This window comes from Fistularia commersonii, chromosome 9, assembly GCF_037954325.1.
Source record: "Fistularia commersonii isolate RoL2024-O1a breed Wild chromosome 9, RoL_Fcom_v1.0, whole genome shotgun sequence".
NCBI lineage: Eukaryota > Metazoa > Chordata > Actinopteri > Syngnathiformes > Fistulariidae > Fistularia > Fistularia commersonii.
Genome location: NC_141292.1, coordinates 17,943,208 through 17,963,315, shown reverse-complemented (window position 1 = coordinate 17,963,315; position 20,108 = coordinate 17,943,208). Strand labels below are relative to the sequence as shown.

At 47.5% G+C, this 20,108-nt stretch overlaps 1 protein-coding gene across 3 annotated transcripts; it reads right to left on the bottom strand.

Moving 5' to 3' along the window:
- Window positions 1–27: 27 nt before the first annotated feature.
- nadsyn1 (NAD synthetase 1) lies at window positions 28–19,934 on the bottom strand. 3 transcript variants are annotated; one of them, XM_086152917.1, is made up of 21 exons: window positions 19,716–19,934; window positions 19,413–19,473; window positions 17,914–18,030; window positions 17,588–17,641; window positions 17,408–17,497; window positions 17,233–17,284; window positions 17,070–17,158; window positions 16,879–16,996; window positions 15,753–15,884; window positions 15,339–15,410; window positions 15,115–15,239; window positions 14,972–15,020; window positions 14,660–14,762; window positions 13,916–14,084; window positions 11,425–11,560; window positions 5,097–5,203; window positions 4,887–5,018; window positions 4,733–4,802; window positions 3,054–3,182; window positions 2,644–2,820; window positions 28–749 (listed from the first exon to the last, which is right to left on the bottom strand). In XM_086152917.1, exons 1-21 carry the CDS (start codon window positions 19,798–19,800, stop codon window positions 726–728), a joined length of 2,091 nt encoding a protein of 696 aa, XP_086009043.1. In that variant the 5' UTR covers window positions 19,801–19,934; the 3' UTR covers window positions 28–725. The 3 variants fall into 3 exon arrangements, 2 of the variants coding, with proteins under 2 accessions (XP_086009043.1, XP_086009045.1); XM_086152919.1 differs by having other exon boundaries at window positions 19,239–19,473; window positions 19,716–19,794; XR_015106630.1 differs by lacking the exon at window positions 4,733–4,802.
- Between the last annotated feature and the right edge of the window lie 174 nt (window positions 19,935–20,108).

Here is a 20,108-nt window from a genome sequence, read left to right as displayed (position 1 = left end):
GCGCATTCAGAACAGGCCCCAGACAAGTTCATTTTGCATTAGAGATGTTTATTTTCCAGTTTTATAAGACTCATAATGGAACAGGAGAACGCTAGAATGTCGGGTTCTTCTGCAGGAGGACCCTAGAACTTGGGGTTCTTCTCCAAGAAACTCCTAGAACATGAGTTCTCCTGCAAAGAGGCCTCTAGAACATGAGGTTCTGAAGCAGGAGAACCCTATAATGTTGGCTTCTCCAGAAGACTCCTTGAATGTGGGCCTTCTTGCGAAGAGGCCTCTAGAGCATGAGGTTCTTCTGCAGGAGGATCCAAAAATGTGGGGTTCTTCTCCAAGAAACGCATTGAACATGGGTTCTCCTGCAAAGATGCCTCTAGAACATGAGGTTCTTCTGCAGGAGAACCCTAGAACATGGGGTCTTTGTCCAAGACAGCCCAAGAGCAAGGGTTCTCCTACGAAGAGGCCTCTAGAACATGAGGTTCTTCTGCAGGAGAACCCTAGAACATGGGGTCTTTGTCCAAGACAGCCAAAGAGCATGGTTTCTCCTGCGAAGAAGCCTCTAGAATGTGGGGTTCCTCTGCAGGAGAACCCTAGAACTTGGGGTTCTTCTCCAAGAGAGCCCTAGAACATGGGTTATCCTGCAGAGAGGCCTTTGGAACACAGGGTTCTCCAGCCCTCCCTCCAGGAATGGGGGTGGAGAGGCTCATCAATCCAGAAGCTGCATTGTAGTTCTACTGCTGCGGCGTCTGGGACACCTGGGGAGGAGAAGGTTCCCTGTCATCTTCACTTGAACTCACTTTTGCTCTTTCCGGAACTTTCCAGGTGAATTCTAATTTCTCCAACGCGATTGGGAGAGCTTCATAGAAGTTTACATCTCATTTCCAGATAATTCCTTGATGAATCCCGGATTATTATTCTTATTATTTCCATATGATTTCTACGAATTTCCATGATGGTGCTTGGTTTTCGTTATTCCTTCATTATTTCTAATTATTTCCAGATTATTCCTTAATTACACCTTATCTTTATCAGTCCGTGATTATTTCAGTATTATTTGTAATGATTTTCATATCATTCCTTATTTCTTGACTTCTACTTTTGGCTTTTCCCTTCAGGGGTCGCCACAGCGAATCAACTTTCTCCATCTAACCCTATTCTCTGGATCCTCCTCTCTAACCAACTACCTTCATATCTTCTCTCACTATGTCCATAAATCTTCTCTTTGGTCTTCCTCCAGACCTCCTGCCTGGCAGCTTCAATTCCAGCACCCGTCTACCAATATATTCACTATCTCTTCTCTGTACATGACCCAACCATCTCAGCCTGGCTACCCTGACCTTCTCCCCAAAACATCTAACATGTGCTGTTCCTCTGATAGACTCATTCCTGATCCTATCCATCCTGGTCACTCCCAAAGAGAACCTTAGCATCTTCATTTCTGCGACCTCTAGCTCTGCCTCCTGTCTTAGTCATTGTATTTGTTTCTAGGCCATTCAGCATTGCTGGTCTCACCACTGTCTTGTACACCTTTCCTTTCATTCTGGCTGACAGTCTTCTATCTCTTCGTACCCCTGACACTTTTCTCCACCCATTCCAACTTGCTTGAACCCGTCTCTTCACTTCTTTTCCACACTCTCCGTTGCTCTGGACTGTTGACCCCAAGTACCTGAAATCCTCCAACTTCTCGATCTCCACTCCCCGTAGCCTCACCGTTCCACTTTGGTCCCTCTCACTCACACACATATATTCTGGCTTGCTTTAGTAAACCTTCACTCCTCTTCTCCCCAGAGCATACCTCCACCTTTCTTTATTTCCCTGCTCTCACTACAGATCACAATGGCATCTGCAACCATCATGGTCCACGGAGATACCTGTCTAACCTCATCTGTCAGCCTGTCCATCACCACAGCAAACAAGAAGGGGCTCAGAGCTGATGGAGTCCCACCTCCAGCACACCGTACCAGTGTCTCACAGCTAGCATACATGTCCTGCACCAGTCTAACATACTTCTCTGTCACTCCAGATTTCTTCATATAATACCAGAGCTCCTCTCTTGTCATATGCTTTTTCTAGGTTTACGAAAACACAATGCAGCTCCCTCTGGCCTTCTCTGTACTTCTTTACAAGCATTCCCAAAGAAAATACTGCATCTGTTGTCCTCTTTCTTGGCATGAAGCCATACTGCTGTTCACAAAGGCTGACTTCTGCACTCAGTCTAGTTTCCACCACTCTTTCCCATAACTTCATTGTATGGCTCATCGACTTTATCCCTCTATAGCTGCCGCAATTCTGCACATCCCCTTTATTCCTTATTTCTTGACTGATTCCAGATTATTTTTTGATTACACCTTGCGTATTTACAGATTTCTGGATTATTACCAATTATCCCTGTATTTAATTACATACATTTCTTATTTCCAGATTATTCCTTGGTTTGTCTACTTTATTCAGATTATTTCCAATTATTCAAAGATTTTTTTCCACATTATCCATAGATCGTACCTTAATTATTTCCAGATGATTAATACTTTATTTTACATGATTCAAAAATGATTTCCAGATAATTCATCAAATATTCCTTGATTATTTCCAGATGATTCCTAGATTATTCAGGTTTTTCCTTGACTACGACCGGCGGCTCGTCTCCACCTGCTGGTCGATGCACCTGAACTGCCAGGCCCAGGTGGAGTTGTAGAGGAAAGGTCGAAGGTCGAAGCGGTTGTCATCTGGGCTGTAGGCCTCGGCGTGGTATGATGGCGTCACCGTGGTGGCCTTGTGGCGGTTCATTGAGTACATCCTGAAGAAGCGCTTCACCTTCGCGGCCACCTGGTGAGGAGGAGGGTCAGGGGTCACGTGACAGGGATGGAGCAGATGTGGTCCAGATATTGGGATTTGGTTGAGTGTGGGCTGTTACACTCAACTCTGATACTCAAAGCTTTTTGTCCAAAGCTGGGTTTAAGTGTCAAATTGCATTTGAAACTTAAAAGTCCGATTTTCACGTCAACGTCTCGTGTTGTGAAGCCCTGGAAACTTGGGAGCCGCAGAACCGGTCCACTCACCTCCACAGGCGTCAGAAGGTCCCTCCAGGTGTGGATGAGCTTGCAGAACATGCTGTAGGGGCCACACTTGGACACCTTCCTCAACCGGCCAATCACAGACAGCTCTGCATAGGTCATACCCATGTCCGCCTGCAGGGGACAACAAGACAGTTACAAGGAGTCCTTGGCCATGGGGCAGACGGTTGCGGCAGACCTACAGCAGCAGTCTCAGGACCCTGTGGGTTATGTTTTTGGGGGGAGGGGGGATTCCACGGAGACAGCTTTCATTGGATCAGTGACCTGACTCATCAGACCACCGGTCCTGAGGATCCTGAGACCCATGTCCTGAAAAAAAGGTACTGAAGGTGCTAAAACCAAACTAAAGCCCAACACCTGAGACTCAGAACCTGAGACAGGGTCCTGAGACTGAGGTCTTTAGACCCAGGGCACGAGACACCCTGGTACAGAGAACCTAGATCCTGAGAACCAATGTCCAGACAGGAGGATACTGAGATCCAGGATCCTGTGACCCAAGACCAAAGACAAGGTTCTCAAGACCCAGTATCTTGAGGGACAGAAGCTGAGACAAGGGTCCTGAGACCTAGTGTCCTGAGAGCAGGGCTGAGATCCATGATCCAGAGACTAGAGCAGTGGTTCTTAACCTTGTTGGAGGTACTGAACCCCACCAGTTTTACATACTCATTCACCGAACCCTTCTTTATTGGATGGAGGATCGGTTTGTTGATGGGTACAAAGAACAGGCAGAGTAGCCTTTTCATCGAATCTGGCTCCCTTCACCTTGAATTCAGCAAGCGCTATGTTCTTGTAGTTCCCATCGCCATGCAGCTGAAGGAAGCCTTCCCTTAGTTTTGCCGGTGCTGGACTAGAATTGCTCATCTTGTCATTCCAAATCATGCAGTTAGGACATCGATTCCAATCACGTTCCGTCATACATGTGAATCCGTATTGTACGTGTTCTTCCGACCGCTTTCTTTTTTTGCCCAACATAATTAGTATGAAGGGATTAAAATATTAAGAAAGAAATCACATGACGTACCATCACGAGTCACAAGTTACTACAACCGAGCGCGCCAAAATCCCTGCAGCACGGATAGGCCGAGCTATGCAGCGTGATCACCTGCAGCCAGTGATGTCATCACCAATGTGTGTCTTGACCTCCGCCGAACCCCTGAGACTGACCCACCGAACCCCTGGGGTTCGATCGAACCCAGGTTAAGAACCACTGGACTAGAGTCTTGAGACTCAGGATCCTGTAAACCAGGGTCCACAGAGCAGGGTCTTTAGACCCAGGGCACTAAACACCCAGGTACAGAGAACCTAGATCCTGAGAACCAATATCCTGACAGGAGGATACTGAGATCCAGGATCCTGTGACCCAAGACCAAAGACAAGGTTCTCAAGACCCAGTATCTTGTGGGACAGAAGCTGAGACAAGGGTCCTGAGACCTAGTGTCCTGAGAGCAGGGCTGAGATCCATGATCCAGAGACTAGAGTCTTGAGACTCAGGATCCTGTAAAGCAGGGTCCACAGAGCAGGGTCTTGAGACCCAGGACCTGAGATCAGAGTTCTGAGACCACTGGCCTTAACCAAGGGTCCTGAGACAGTTGCCTCAAAGCCTACATCCGCATAGACCAATCAGCTCTTGTTTGTGAAGTCACCCTGAGGGGCGGAGCTACTACCTCGTCAGTCTGAGACACCTGTCCGTCTGTCAGTGGCTCCAGCTCGGCGGTGGGCGGAGCCTTCAGCACCCTGTAGGGGGAACGTCCAATAGCAGTGGATTTTGGGGGGGGGGGGGACCAAAGGTTTTAAGGAGAGGAACCCAGGTGCTCTCACCTCCTCAGGGCCCCCAGCTGGAACTCCTGGGCACAGTAGAGCAGGAAGCGGCGCAGATCCTCCTTGCTGATCCCGCCAATGGGGTTGATGTCGGCACTGGAGCAGTCGTACTTGGTGTAATACCCGGTCAGACTGGACCGGAACCGGGGGAGTTGGATCAGAATCGGACCTGGCACCCGCAAGAGTATTATGGGATGTTCCGGTTCTCACCTCTCATCCACGTTGGCCGAGCCCAGGACTAGAAGGCCGCCTGGTTTCCCCCGCGACCATAGACTCAGTTGGGCAAAGAGGTAGGACAAGACCATCCGCACCCGGGCCTGACACATAGACAACCGTACAGTATATACATACATATATATATACATATATATATATATATATACTGCTCAAAAAAATAAAGGGAACACTTGAACAACACAATGTAACTCCAAGTCAATCACACTTGTGTGAAATCATAGTGTCCACTCAGGAAGCAACACAGATTCATTTTGACTTGTTTTAAGGACATTACATCAAAGTTGGATCGGCCTGGAGTTTGTTTTTACACTTTAATTTTGAGTGTGATTCCTAATCCAGACCTCCATGGGTTGATACATTTAATTTCCATTGATCATTTTTGTGTAATTTTGTTGTCAGCACATTCAACTGTGTAAAAGAGCAAAGTATTTCATAAGAATATTTCATTCATTTAGATCTAGGATGTGTTTTTTAAGTGTTCCCTTCATTTTTTTGAGCAGTGTATATATATATATATATATATACTGTATATACACTAACACACACGCATATACTGTACATACCTATATTAATATATACAACTGTATACATATGTATATATAGATAAACACACACAACCACGTATGCACCCTCATATATTGACTGTATAAACATATATTAACACTACATGTATACACACACACACTGTATATACATATACACGTGCACGATTATTAGGCTAGTTGTATTTTTGAGGATTTATTTTGTTATTGTACAACTACAGTGCTCTTGGTCAATCCAAAATGTTAACAAGCCCTCAAACCTGAACATTTAAGTAGTAAAAGTTTTTGGAATATATAGATGTACACCATTAGTAGGCAACTACTGTGTTTAGTTACAGAATTATTATGCAACTAAATAAAAAACAAAGATTTACCCATCTCACTTGTTTATTTTCAACCGTTAAAGTGAGAATAATAAACACAAAATTTACAAATAAACATTTCTGAAAAAAAAAAAAACTTCGGTGACCCTTCTTTTCAATATTAGTCACAAGGACTGGAGTCAGTCAGTTTCTTGATCTGGTCAAAATCAACTTTTTGTGCAACCGCAACCACAGCCTCCCAGACACGCCGTGAAATTAAGTTTTTCATCTTTATCTTGACATAACAGTCAAAGTCTTTTTGAAAGATGCAGACTTTTTCTAGTACCGCTGCTTGAAGAAAGTGTCTTGTAAAAATTGTCAGTAGGTCTGAGAGTTGATTTTGAGTCCATTTTCAACCCGAAAAGGTCCAACTAGCTCATCTTTAATAATACCAGTAATACACACCTGAGTGTGTATGTTACTGATCCAACCATGGGCCCATCTTTCTTCAGAAGAATCTGCCAAATAATGATACACAATATGATATGGGGTCTCCATAGGCCACACCCTCCCTCATTTAGCAAACACACATTACCTGATATGCATTAAATCCAATAAGCATTCAAGTTTATACAACTTGGTGTTGGAAATTATGGATGAAATGATGACGTTGTCAAAATAATCACTTGCCTAATAATTGTGCACACAGTGTAGCTGTATATCTAGTGTGTACACACTTACACACGTACATACGTATATATAAATATAAGCCATATACATATGTATATATAGATCTGTTTATCTGTTCAGTGTCAGAGGCCGCTGACAAACGTATATATACGTACTGTATATACGTGTGTGTGTGTGTATGTACTGTATATACATATATATTATATACACACACACACCAACATACACATATACTGTAAATATATATACACATATATAAATACTGTGTGTATGTATACACACACACACACACGCCAACATACATAGATATAAAAACACATAAATATACACACACGTGCACACGCACACAATTTTACTGCCAACATGTATACACACACACATAGAAAATATTCATATACACACATACGCATATTCAATTGTGTGTGTGTGTGTGTATATATATATATGCATATATTATCTATTACTGTTATGTTTTTGTTTTTTTTTTGTTTGTTTTTTTTTACTTGAAACTCTGGCACAACAAGTTCCTTGGGGATTAATAAAGTTGTTCTATATTTACAGTATAAACATATATATGTACAGATCAACATGTATACACACGTATACTGTATATAAATAGACATATATATATAAAGATATATACAGACGCAAAGACACAGATATACAGCACCACAGTGCTGCGGTTTCCAATATTCCAGATGGCCAGAGGGAAGAAGAGCATCTTTCCCAGCAGAGGAGCACAGGCAACATCTTGTGTCTAACCCACACAATGGGCATCGGGAAGAGGTGAACCCCGACACGAGCAAGGAGGGAGAGGCCGATCCGGCAACCAAAACTCAAGTGGCCCAAGAAGTCTCGACCATGATCTGCATGTCACCCTTGGAAAAGCTCTGCAAGGTAGTGCCACCGCCAAGGTGAACCTTTTCGGTAACATCATATACGAAGAAGGCAAGGAGTGATTTGGGAAAATGGCGCAGAGGAAGGACACTCCCAGATGGTCAGGGAGACGAGAGAAGGAGATACACTCAGGAATGCCTGGAGGAAGGCTGCTGACACTGAGAAGGAAGGCCTCAAGGCACTCTGGGTTTAAATCAGAGACAGGCTGGCGACCTTGTGGAGGGCCGAGCATATCCGACGACGGAGGAGCAAAAAAAGAGAAAGAGGGGGCAAAGTTTTTCCAGGATCCCTTCAAGTTTGCCAGGAGCCTCCTTGAGGAGAGAGAGAATGGGAGGTTGGAAGCCACTGCAAAGGAGCTCGAGGAGCACATGAAAAGCCAGCGAAGTGACCGTGAGAGGAGCGTTCCTCTTGGTTCCCAAGGATATCTGCCCCGCCCTCCTGAGCCTGAATCTCATTTCGACACACCACCAAAGTGGGCTGAGATCAGGCAAGGCAGGATCTGCTTCACCATCAGGCCTGAGCGGCGTGCCCTACAGGGTACATAAGAGCTTCCAGATGCTACTGAGGCACCTTTGGAAACTGATGAGAGTTGCCTGGAAGACCAAAGCAATCCAATCTTCCTCTACAACATCAGGAAGATTCGCAGATTCCTCACGGAGGATACAGCGCAGATACTCATCCAGGCTCCAGTCATCTCTGGACTACTGCAACTCCTTCCTGTGCCCCAGCGGTGACCATCAGGCCTCTGGAGCTTCTTCAGAAAGCAGCAGCCCGCCTGGTGTTCGACCCCAACACAACCACCCTTCTTATGTCCTTCCTCTGGCTCCCGGTAGTTCGAGACCCTGGTGCTCGCCTAGCGGGCAGTGAATGGAACAGCCCCGTCTTATCTCCAGGATATGGTCAAGCCACATGTCCCTACCCATCCCCTCCGATCTGCCACCTCTCGGCGACTATCCATCCCATCACTCAGAGCCCCTGGCTGCCGATCGACCCAGTATCAGCTCTTCTCGGTCTTGGCGCCTCAGTGATGGAACGAACTCCCGAAAAAGGTCAGGGCAGCGGGGTCAATGCCCATCTTTCGCAATGAGCTGAAAACATACCTCTTCACCAGGCACTACCCTACTAATCGCACCTCCAACCCCCCCCCGGAAAAAAAAACGATGAAATGAATGTATGTATGTGTATGGTTCTGAGATGGCTATTTGGTTGAGTGGTCATGTCTGACTTCCGACTACTGCTAATTCGGATCTTCAGTGACTGAATTGCACTTTGTGTAAATCGCTTTGCATAAAAGTGTCTGCCAAATGATTGTAATGTAATGTAAAAGAACAGGATTCCCATAATATCGGTAAGTTCAGGGGAATTGCTCTACTGAATGTGGAAGGAAAGAGTTTCTTCTCAGTGGTGTCATCCAGAGAATGACCAGCTATCTCCTACAGAACAACTATATCGAAACCAGTTGTCAGAAGGCAGGCATCCCAGGTTTCTCAGGCTGCGTGGAACATTCAACCATGATTTGGTACCAGATTCTGACAGCCAAGCGTGAGAAGTCCGACCTGCATATCATCTGGCTGGATCGAGAAAATGCCTATGGTTCTGTCCACCACCAGCTTATCACCTTTGCCCAAAAGTTTTTCCACCTGTATCCAGGGGCTGGTATTCAACGACTTCAGCAATTTTCAACTTTGCTACACCACGCGGGAAACAACCAAAGGCTGGCATCAGCTTCAGAAAGGCATCGCAATGGGCTGCTCAATCTCTCCCATCATCTTTACAGCAGCCTTTGAGGTGATTCTGATTGACGGTAGGCAGATGGGTCGAGGAACAAGGGCACAGTCGGGCCAACAACTACCAGCCTTGCAGAGTTACATGAAAGATGTAACAAGCCGTCTGCGAACAGCGCTGTGTACTGCCAGGCTCCTAAAGAGTTTGGAAGAACTCCTTGGATGGGCTAGAATGAGAATCAAACCAGCAAAGTCTCGCAGTCTTTCAATCCGGAAGGGAGCCAGGAATTACTTTATCTCCTTCACAGTAGTTGGAGAAAGGATTCCAATGTTGGCTGAGCAACCTGTCCGAAGCCTGGAAAGCTCAGGGTCTGGTGCTATCAATTCACCCTGTATCAGCACCTGATGTGGCCCCTGAAGCTGTGCGAGATCACCTCATCCACAGTAATGAATGGATGCCAAAGCCAACAGTTTCAACTGCAAATGGCTTAGTTTACCTTGAAGCCTTTCCAACATAGGCCTGTTTGGGAGAGGCATACTCTGGCTGCCACTGAAGTCCACCAACCTGGGCTACAGACAGGAAAAGGCGAGGCTCGTGTTTGAGCTGAGAGACTCAACTGACCTTGAGCCTTGGTGTTTTGTAAAAAACTCCCAAGGCTCCGGTTCGAACAGGACGCAAATGGAAGGCTTAAGAGGCTGTTGACCAGGCCATCAGCAGGCTGATGCACAAAGAAGCTGTGGGCAGGAGGTAGTCAACGAGAGCTGGCTTGGGGTGGGGAACAGCACCGAAGTTTTGGTCAAAGACCACAAGAAAGGAGACAAGCTGGTGATCGAGGAGGTGGTCAGGAGTGTGGAGGAGCAATACAAGATCAAAGTGCTCATCTGTATTATAAGAACATAGAAGTGTTTGGGAACAACAGCAACTCAGTCATGAAGTGGTAGGCCCCATAAATGGGAAAGCGCAGGGTCAGCAGATGCTGAGGCACATAGTGCAAAGAGGTCACCAACTTTTTACAGAGTCAATCTCTACAAACCTCCAAACTTAATAATATGGCCATTAGATTAGCTCAAGCACGGTGTACGGAGAGTTTCATATAATGGGTTTCCATGGCCGGGCAGCTATATCCAAGTGCAATGCAAAGTGTTGGATGCAGTGATGTAAAGCAACCCGCCATTGGTCTCTAGTGCAGTGGAGACGCGTTCTCTGGAGTGACGAATCGCGCTTCTCTATCTGGCAATCTGATGGACGACTCTGGGTTTGGCGGTTGCCAGGAGGACGGTACTTGTATGACTGCATTGTGCCAAGTGTGAAGTTTGGTGGAGGGGGGATTATGCTGCATGGTTGTCTCTCAGGAGCTGGGCTTGGCCCCTTAGTTACAGTGAAAGGAACTCTGAAAGCTTCAGCATGCCAAGACATTTTGGACAATTCCACACTCCCAACTTTGTGGGAACAGTTTGGAGCTGGCCCCTTCCTTTTCTAACATGACTGTGCGCCAGTGCACAAAGCAAGGTCCATAAAGACATGGATGACAGAGTCTGGTGTGGATGAACTTGCCTGGCATGCACAGAGTCCTGACCTCAACCCCATAGAACACCTTTTGGATAAATTAGAGCGGAGACGGAGAGCCGGGGCTTCTCGTCCAACATCAGTGTGTGATCTCACAAATACACTTCAGGAAGGATGGTCAAAAATTCCCGTAAACACACTCCTGAACCTTGTGGACAACCTTCCCAGAAGAGTTGAAGCTGTTGTAGCTGCAAAGGGTGGACCGACGTCCTATTGAACCCTATGGATTAGGAATGGGATTTCACTTAGGTTAACATGGGAGTCAAGGCAGCAAGGCAGATGAGCGAATAAGTTTGGCCATATAGTGTGTGTGTACACACAAAATACATGTACAGTGTGACACAGATATATAGATTTATATCAACGGATAGACATCTATAGAAAGATACACACTCACAGAAACACATGTATACCAACATACATACATACACACACATGCATCCCTATCATACTATCTAAATATATGTATGTATTCTCTATTCACACACACAAAATGCTAATTTTCATATATAAGGGTATTGTGGTTTATCTACGGTTCATTTCCAGAAAGTTCTCCAGGTGGAAGGACGGCAGCCATACCTGGACGTTCTGCAGGGCCAGATTCTCCCTCTGGCTCCCACCGGAGACACGGAATTGAGGCCAGCAGCCCGTTACCATGGAGAAGATTCCCAGGATGCCCTTCACTGCCGCGTCAATGTTGATGTTTAGGTGGTAGCTGCCAACGACCAGGAGCAACAATCAGTACACTGCAGGGATGCTGGACCACCCTGCGTGCCAGGCTAAGCTCGGCAACCGCAGAGACCAGCACTGTCAGGCATCTCCCTTATCATCATTCACAGAAACGACAACCTGGAAGTACTCCTCGCAACTCCCAACGACCGCAACTGCCGCGTACTGATCATCACAGTATCCTTTCACCACTTCAGGACAGAACTCCATGGTCCACTTACACCTGAAGGATAAGGGCCACTCCTTTGAAGACAGCAATATGCCTGTTCTGGCCAGAAAAGACAGACAGTTGGAGAGAGGATTGAAAGAGGCCAATTTTGTCAAAATGGAAAAACCATCTCTGAACAGAGGAGGGGGCCTTAGGCACAACTTTTTGCGCATATACAACGCAGCACCAGGATCAGTACCAAGACAGACCAGGCCCATCTGCACCCTCCAAGCAACCTGGAAAGAGCCACTACCAGAACCAGCCCCTGGTAAGGTCCACCTGAGCCTCAGTCCATGTGATCCAACAGGTTTCACTATTTGTTTCATACTCTGAGAAGTTGGCCTTCACTTTTTCAAAGTCTAAATCAGGTAAATCCCCCAAAGTTTCAACTTTGTCCCAACGTAAGGACACCCCCCCCTAGCATAACAACCCCCTTTGACCTAGTTTCTGACAATCAACTCCCCCATTTGCATAACAAGGCACCATAACCTAGGCCCACCAGAAACCTTGGCAGTTATATTCAGAGACTCCCCACAGGTCAGTAGAACTGAAGAAGTCTCTGCAATAAGGGGTCAAACATCTTCAAGTGAAGAAATTCGAGTCCAGTTGAGACAAAAGAACATTTTGACAAGAATTCACCATGACCTGGATGATTGAGAATCTCCACAGCGATATCCTTGCTTGGCAGTCCAGCTAGTCGGACACAAGCTACATCGCCATGACGGAAACTGCGACTCTGATCAGAGCAGAGGAGGAGGTCTGTGCATGTTTACCCTCCCATAACTGGAGCAAGACCTGCAGGATTGTACCTACTCACTGCTCTCCAGACCTGGAAGTTCTGTGTCGATCATTTTACCCGTCCAGAGAGCTGATAGTGGTGATCACCATGGCTGTCTGTATTCCACCAGATGCTAATGCTAGCAGAGCTCTCCACTATCTCTCTGTTTTAGCCAACATGGAGAAGCTGGACACCAGAAATGCACCACAAGGGGACCAAACTACATTAGACCGAGTCTACTCCAGCATGAAGGATGCATCCAGAGCAGTACCTTTCTGCCACCAGGACCTGTCAGACCACCTATCCCAGCATACAACCCCTCAATAAGAAAACCAGGTCTGAGATAAAATACATTAAAACCCAGCCCAAGGATGCATGGCACAAATTCAGGACTGCTTGGAGCACATAGCATGGGACATTTTCGAACAAGAGCTGGGCACTCACACAGACACTGTTCTATCTCACGTCGAACACAGTACAGATGCTGTCATGGTTGACAAGCGCATCCGTGGCTATCCAACAAAAAACATTGGATGACTAGTGCAGTACTATTCCTTCAAGAAGTCTTGCATCAAGGCCTTCCACGAGTGAACCTAGGGAAGCGGCATCAAGGCTGGCAAAGTGGACTATTAGCAGAAAATGGAGGACCACTTTGGCAAGTCACAGTGTGGACTACAACACCTAACAAACTGCAACAGTGGCTTATCCAGGTCTTATGGAGTTGACATTTCCCTGGCAGAGGAACTCAACTTCCCCAGCCGCTTTGAGACCAACAGGCCCGTCTTCACCCTGCTCCCACCGCTACAAACACTACAAACAGTCCTAGAATATCAGGAAAGCGACAGAGCTGGGTGGAGTACTTGGGAAGGAATTAAGAGGCCTGTGCCGACCAGCTCTCAGGAAGCCATACTCCCATCCTTTCTGAAAGCAGCAACAATCATCTGTCAGTAGCCTTCATGACAACATTGCACTGTGATTGCACTAACATATGTAGTTATGTAATGTCTAGAAGGCCTGGTAGCTGCCCACATCAGGGCCTCCATCGACCCACATCAGTTTGTGTATGGGGCAAACAGGTCCACGGAAGACACCATCACAACAATCCTCCATGCGGTTCCCTGCCACCAAGCCCTCCAAGGAAGCTGAGGTTTCTCTTCATAAACTATAGCTCAGCTTTATATATCACCATCCCAGACATACTGGTCAAAAAACTGTATCCCCTCTGCACCTTCTGCCCCTCCACCATCTCCCTCAGCACCGGCTCCCCACGGGGCTGTGCGCTTGTTAGTGTCGTCTGAAGCAGCAGCTGGTGTGATCCTACAGCAGACAGAAAAAGATGACTGGGGTTACCCCACCTGCCGATCTGATTGGCCAGCTCTCGGGCACGAGACTGCGTGTCCTCAGATGAGTTCTCGCTGGCCATGTAGCAAGTGGTGAAGATGCGGCTGCAGAGCTCCTTGGGTTCCTCAGGCCGGTATGACTCATCCCCGACCACACGGCGGACGTCCTGCAGCACTTGGGCATCTGGGGGGGATGGGCACAGTCAATGGTTACCATGGCAATAGATTACAGTTGGAACAAAGACGTTGTGAAACAAAGAACCGACAAAATCTTTGTTTCTGCACCTGTATCCTTCCTTGATTCCTTATGTTTCTGCCTTTGTCTCTCCCCTTGTTTTCTTCCCTTGTTTCTCTCCTCATGTCCTTCCCGTTTTCCATCCCTTGTCTCTTGTTTCTGCACTTGTCTCTTTCTTTGATGTCTTCCCTGTTTCTGCCTTTGTCTCTCGTCTCCTTTCTTGTTTCTGCTTAAGTCTCTCCTTGTTTCCTTCCTTGTGTCTTCTCCTGTTTCCTTTCTTGTTTATGCCCTTGTTTCCTTCCATGGTTTCTGCCCATCTCTCTCTCTCCTTGTGTTTCTCCCCTGTCTCCTTGTTTCCTTCATTGCTCCTGCTCTTGCTCCTGGTCTGTATACTTGTCCTTTGCCTTCCCTGTGTCCTCACTGTTCCCTTGCCAAAACGTCAAAGTCTAAAACAGTGGATATGGTCTGGAAGGACAGAGCTACCAGCTGCCTTGCCGACAAGGAGCATTATGGGATGAACTTACTGCCCTCCTGGACAGCCTGGCAGATCAGGACACACATGGAGTGGACAATGCAGGCAGTGGACGAGCTGTCCACGCCACCACTGAGAGGAAGCAGGAAGCCAGCCTGCAGCGGGATATACACACACACACACACACACACAAACACACACACACACACACACACACACACACACACACACACACACACACACACACACACACACACACACACACACACACACACACACACACACACACACACACACACAAGTGTACTGTATATTGGTCTGTCTCTGTTTGGGGATGTGGTCTGCTGGAGGGGTGGAGTCTCACCTGGCCACTCCTCCTCAGGTAGTCCCACAACCAGCATGCCGGCCCTAAGCTGAACAAGGACACGGGTCACCATCTTTCAAAACACACACACACACACACACACACACACACACACACACACACACACACACACACACACACACCTAATCTCCTCCTCCGGTGTGAGGAAGTGCCATTTGATTGGCTGGTGGGTGGGAAGGTAAATGTCATCCTCGACAGACAGGGAGAAGTCCACCTTGACCCGGTGACAGGGTCTGGACTCAATGTCCTGGAGGGCGGCAGGTGTGTGTGTGAGAGTGAGGAGGGGGGGTTATTAATATCATCCAAGATTTATTGATCCATTAGTTATTGATCAGCATCTCCTCACCAGACGAGGCTGACAAAGTTCTCCTTTGTAACTTCGCACATCCTCCAGGTCCAGAGTGGCCGTGATCACCTCCTACACACACACACAGAGCCTCAAAACTATGATTAACATGAACAACACATCTGTATCCTTGTCCCAGTCCATGTCCTAATTCAGGATCAAGTCCAGCTCTCAGTCCAAGTCCAAGTCCTATTCAGATTCAAGGTCTCAGTCCTTGATAAAGTCCAGGTCTCAGTCTAAATCCACATCTAAGTCCCACACCCAGTCAGAGTCTAGGTCCCGGCAGAGTTCTGAGTCCAGGTCCCGGTCCAAGTTCAAGTCCAGGTTACAGTCCAGGATCGAGTCCGGGTCCGAATCGCAGTCCAAGCCCATGTCTGAGTTGCGATTTCAGTCCAGATCCAGGTCCACACCTACCACATCTTTGAGGGAGAACTGTTCCCCTTGAGCCACGATGTCCCCATTGATGGCCACCAGGGCACAGCCGTCATAATAAACTCTGTCTCCGTCGCAGCCCCTCTGGTTCGAGTACAGGTAGATGCCTCCACTCTGCAAGACAAGCCACCGCCAATGTCAATGAAGCCCTGCCCACTGACATCCAAGGACCACTCAGGTCACCCAAGGACCCCCACTGTCACACAAAGACCATCCGTGCCACAAGAGAAACCAGAGAAACATTATTTGTACCCAAGGGGCAATTGGAGGGCACATGGGGTAGCATGGCATTCTATCAAACAAGGTCCTCCCACTATCATACAAGGATGGTGGGTGTCATGCAAGAACCACCCACCATCTCACAAGTACCACCCTTGTCACACAAGGACCGGCCACTGTCACCAACAGTCTGCCTACTACCAAACAAGGCCTGCCTTCTGTCACACCAGAGCTAAACACCATCTCACAAGTGCCACCCTCGTCACACAAGGACCACCTGATGCTGTCCAAGTCTCATCTATCACAAAGGACCGGCCTTAACCACAAAAACACCACCCACTGTCATACGAGATCTGCCTTCTGTCCCGCGAGCAACAACCCACTAACACAAAAACCGCCCAAGGCCAAAAAAGGACCTCCCATGATCACAGAAGGACCATCCATGTCACACAGTGACCGTCCACTGTCACCCAAGGACCGTCCACTAACGCTCAAAGACCACCCACTGTCACCCAAAGGTTGCCCATGATCACAAAATAACCACCCATGTCAACCAAGCACTGTCCACTAACACTCAAGGACCACCCACTGTCACCCAGGGACTTTCTGCTAACATTCAAGGATTGCCCACTTTGTCCAAGAACCACCCACTAACACTAAAGGACCGGTCACCATCACCCAAGGACAGCCCACTGACACTCAAGGACCACCCACTATCATCAAGGGACTGCCCATGTCCGACAAGCCCCGCCCTCCTTCACAGAAGGACAAGCAACTGCCACCCAAGAACTTCCACCACCACAATTACATGAGGACAGCACATTTATCACAAGAACCGCCCACTACCACACAAGGACCGCCCTCACCAGACAGAGGGGGCAGGTCCTACCTTGGTGGTCGCCGACTTGATGAGGTCCACTCTTTGGTCAGCTTTGCGGAGCTCATGGCAACTGGCTGACGAGTTGGTGAAGATCTCCACACCATCCAGGCCCATCTGGATGTGGGGGCTGGGGGGCAAAGACTAGGGTCAGCCAGGGGAACCATAGCCACCATCTACCATCTGCACCCCTTATTTTGAACCTTTTGGCATTCCAGAGCTCGGCGCAGATCTCAGAGCCAATGCAGGTATCCTTGGTAGACAGGACGGCGTCGCCAAAGGGAACCGTGTCCTGGGGAAGAACCGGGGGACCAGGTGATCATGTGACAAGGCACAGGGATATGCCAGTTGGGAGGTGCCGCTCACCTGGCCGGTGACCTGTTGGATCATCCTTGGCAGGAAGAACTCCTCCACCTTCCTGAAAGACACAGGCAACAAAGTAAAAATACTTCTGATTAGAGCGCAAGAGGTACTTCTGGAGTAATTCTAAGTATTAATATCTAAGATATCTAGCAGAACCTTAGCTGGTCCAAGAACTGACCCAAGCTCCCTCCAAGGCGAGAACCAGCGCAGCTCCCTGTAGAGGCCAGAATTGGCCATCAGCATCTTGGGCCGAATCAGCAAGATCTTCCTGATTGGACAGGGGCGTGTAGGGAGAGGGTTAAAACCTGTGTACAATGTGGCGATACTGCTGAGGGTGTGGCATAAGGGTTGGACCTACTTGTTGAGAAACAGGACCCGGCAGTTGTAGCGCACATTATGGTGCATGATGGGCCTGGAACACAAATCAACACCAGGTCATGTAACTCCAGGTTCCAATCTGAAGCAGTTCTGTCTGACAGGGTTTAAGAACCAGAAGTTCTCAGACCATTCAATGTTCTAGTGCCTGGTGTCCTCAGGTCGTTTTTAATGTTGTCTACATATTCAATGATTCTGCACTGGCAAGTGTTCAGGATTTAGAACAAAGATCAGGAACCAGAACATCTAGTGTCTGAAAAAGCCAGGTACTGAGGTTAAGCAATGGAACTGTCTGAAGGCCTTGCCCACATTCCAATGTCACAGATGATGTCCTGCGTGACCGGAGACTCCAGGAGGTTCTTCAGGACCTGGAAGCAGTGGAGCAGCGTGTCTGACTCGTAGAAGTGGTCCCCGCATCCGTAACCACTGTGGAACCAAGGAGAACCTGTCAGACTTAAGGTAACCTCACTTTTTTTATGTTCCCCTGAAACCAACTTGGGACCAGTCAATATGGATACCAAACATGGAACTTGTCAATAAAGAACACCTCATGTACAATAAAGACCCCTTCATGTACAACCATCAAGATCGAGCTTCATAATTCCGACACCTAACACGGAACGGTTCATGTAAGCCCACAAATAATGTACCCATCGATGTAGACCAGGGGTGCCCAACACATAGATCCCGATCTACTGGTCGATCGCAAAGGCAACACGGTTCGATAACGAAGCCCTGCCTTTCAAAATAAACTACCGCACAACGTAAAAAACGACTCAACCGCGGGCCGCAGAATACGCTATAGTACAAGTAGTGTGGATGGATCGCGTGTCACTAAAAATAGCTGTTAGCCTATCATCCATCCCCAATACGGCATTGACGCGCTTGATTGACATACAGAACAGCCAATCCGAGATCTCAATACGAATACCATTCCACCATGATTGATGGGTTTGGAAGTGTGTTAGAGGCTTAGCTACCTGATAGTTGACTGAGTCTTTTCAGTGCAAGACGTCACGAGAGTAAGGCAATGGCCAAAAATATGCACAATTATATTGGGCCATATATGTTCATGCTGTTATGCATATATATATATATATATATACACAGTATATATTGCTGGTAGATCATTTGGACTTGGCCATTTTAAGAGTAGCTCACAAGCCAAAAAAGGGTGGGCACCCCTGATGTAGACCATCATACATAGACCATGTCAGGAAAGGAAACTCCACATAGAACCTGTCAATAAGGATCGTCCCACATAGAACCTAGCAGAACACACCCCTAAACATCGATATGAAGAGCCCTTCGATGCAGGCTCCAGGCATGGTCTACAGTGACAAGTCCCATCTATTAAAACCTGGCAGTACAGACCACTCAGATACAGAACCCTTCATATAAACCCCTAATTAAAGAACCCGTCAATGGAGACTCCCAACATACCACCCATCAGTGGAGACCTCCCAACATGGAATGCGTCAATGGAGACCTTTCAACATAGAAACCATCATCGTAGACTACAGAACAACCAGTTAATATTGATTTCCAAGACAAAACCCGTCAATGGAGACCTCCCCTTCAACACAGACCACCTGACATAGAACTCCCTCAGTACAGATCACCCATTTTAGAACCTGTCAATATCTTCGTCTCCTCTGGGTTGCTTCCTTCAGGTATCCTCTTGGCCAATCACCAGCCTCCATCCAACCCCTCTTCATCCTCTTGACCTGCCAGCTTCCGGTGAGGAACCGCCCGACATGGAACCTGCATGCATGTTCTCCGTTCTGTGTGTGGTGCAAAAGTTGTACCAGATCTCCAGCTCCGGGCCCAGGCGGTACCGGGCTCCCCTGCTCCTGGCCACCTGGATACCTGGGGTGGGGTGGGGTGAGGTTACGTCAGCGGTGACGTCACAGTGACGTCAGGGTTACTCAAAGTTAGCATTTACAAGTAAGTGTTAGCAAAAAAATAAATAAATAAAAAGTGAGTGTGAGGAATGAGATAATACGTACTATTATGTACTATGTTTCTTTTTTTTAATTTTAAGAGACCCGCGCTCCCAGCGGCGGAAGTAGCCTGCATCCAATAATAGTCACGCGGGGCTAGCTACTCACTGCGCAGAATCCGCTCCAGGTTGCCGTCGAAGTCCAGCGACCACTGGTTGAGCGAACAGCTTGCAAGCGTCACTTTACGGCCCATGTCGTCGTCGCTTTACGACTAAAAACACGGATAAACGAGCGAAAGCTAAACAAGCGAAACGAGCACCGGGTCGGAACCGACAGAGGACCGCGAAGTTGAGACCGTAAACCGTTAAGTCCCGCCCTCGCGGTGGACTTGGGAGTGTGGCCGGGAGGGAAACGGATGTGACGTCACAACGAATTTGGAACTTATTTACGAAAATAAAACACTATTTCCGGGTTTACCTTTACGTAATTAACCAGGGAAGAAAGTTGCCTAAAGTTTCAAAATAAAATCCCGACTGAGGTATAAATAAAAGTGGTTAAGAC

Excerpts from the sequence above, each read along its gene's own strand:
- nadsyn1 (XM_086152917.1), bottom strand. The coding sequence starts at position 19,800 with ATGGGCCGTAAAGTGACGCTTGCAAGCTGTTCGCTCAACCAGTGGTCG. Across the intron at positions 15,411-15,752 it reads AGTTCTCCCTCAAAGATGTG|GAGGTGATCACGGCCACTCT; the intron begins GTAGGTGTGGAC and ends GTGTGTGTGTAG. Across the intron at positions 15,240-15,338 it reads AACTTTGTCAGCCTCGTCTG|GACATTGAGTCCAGACCCTG; the intron begins GTGAGGAGATGC and ends GCCGCCCTCCAG.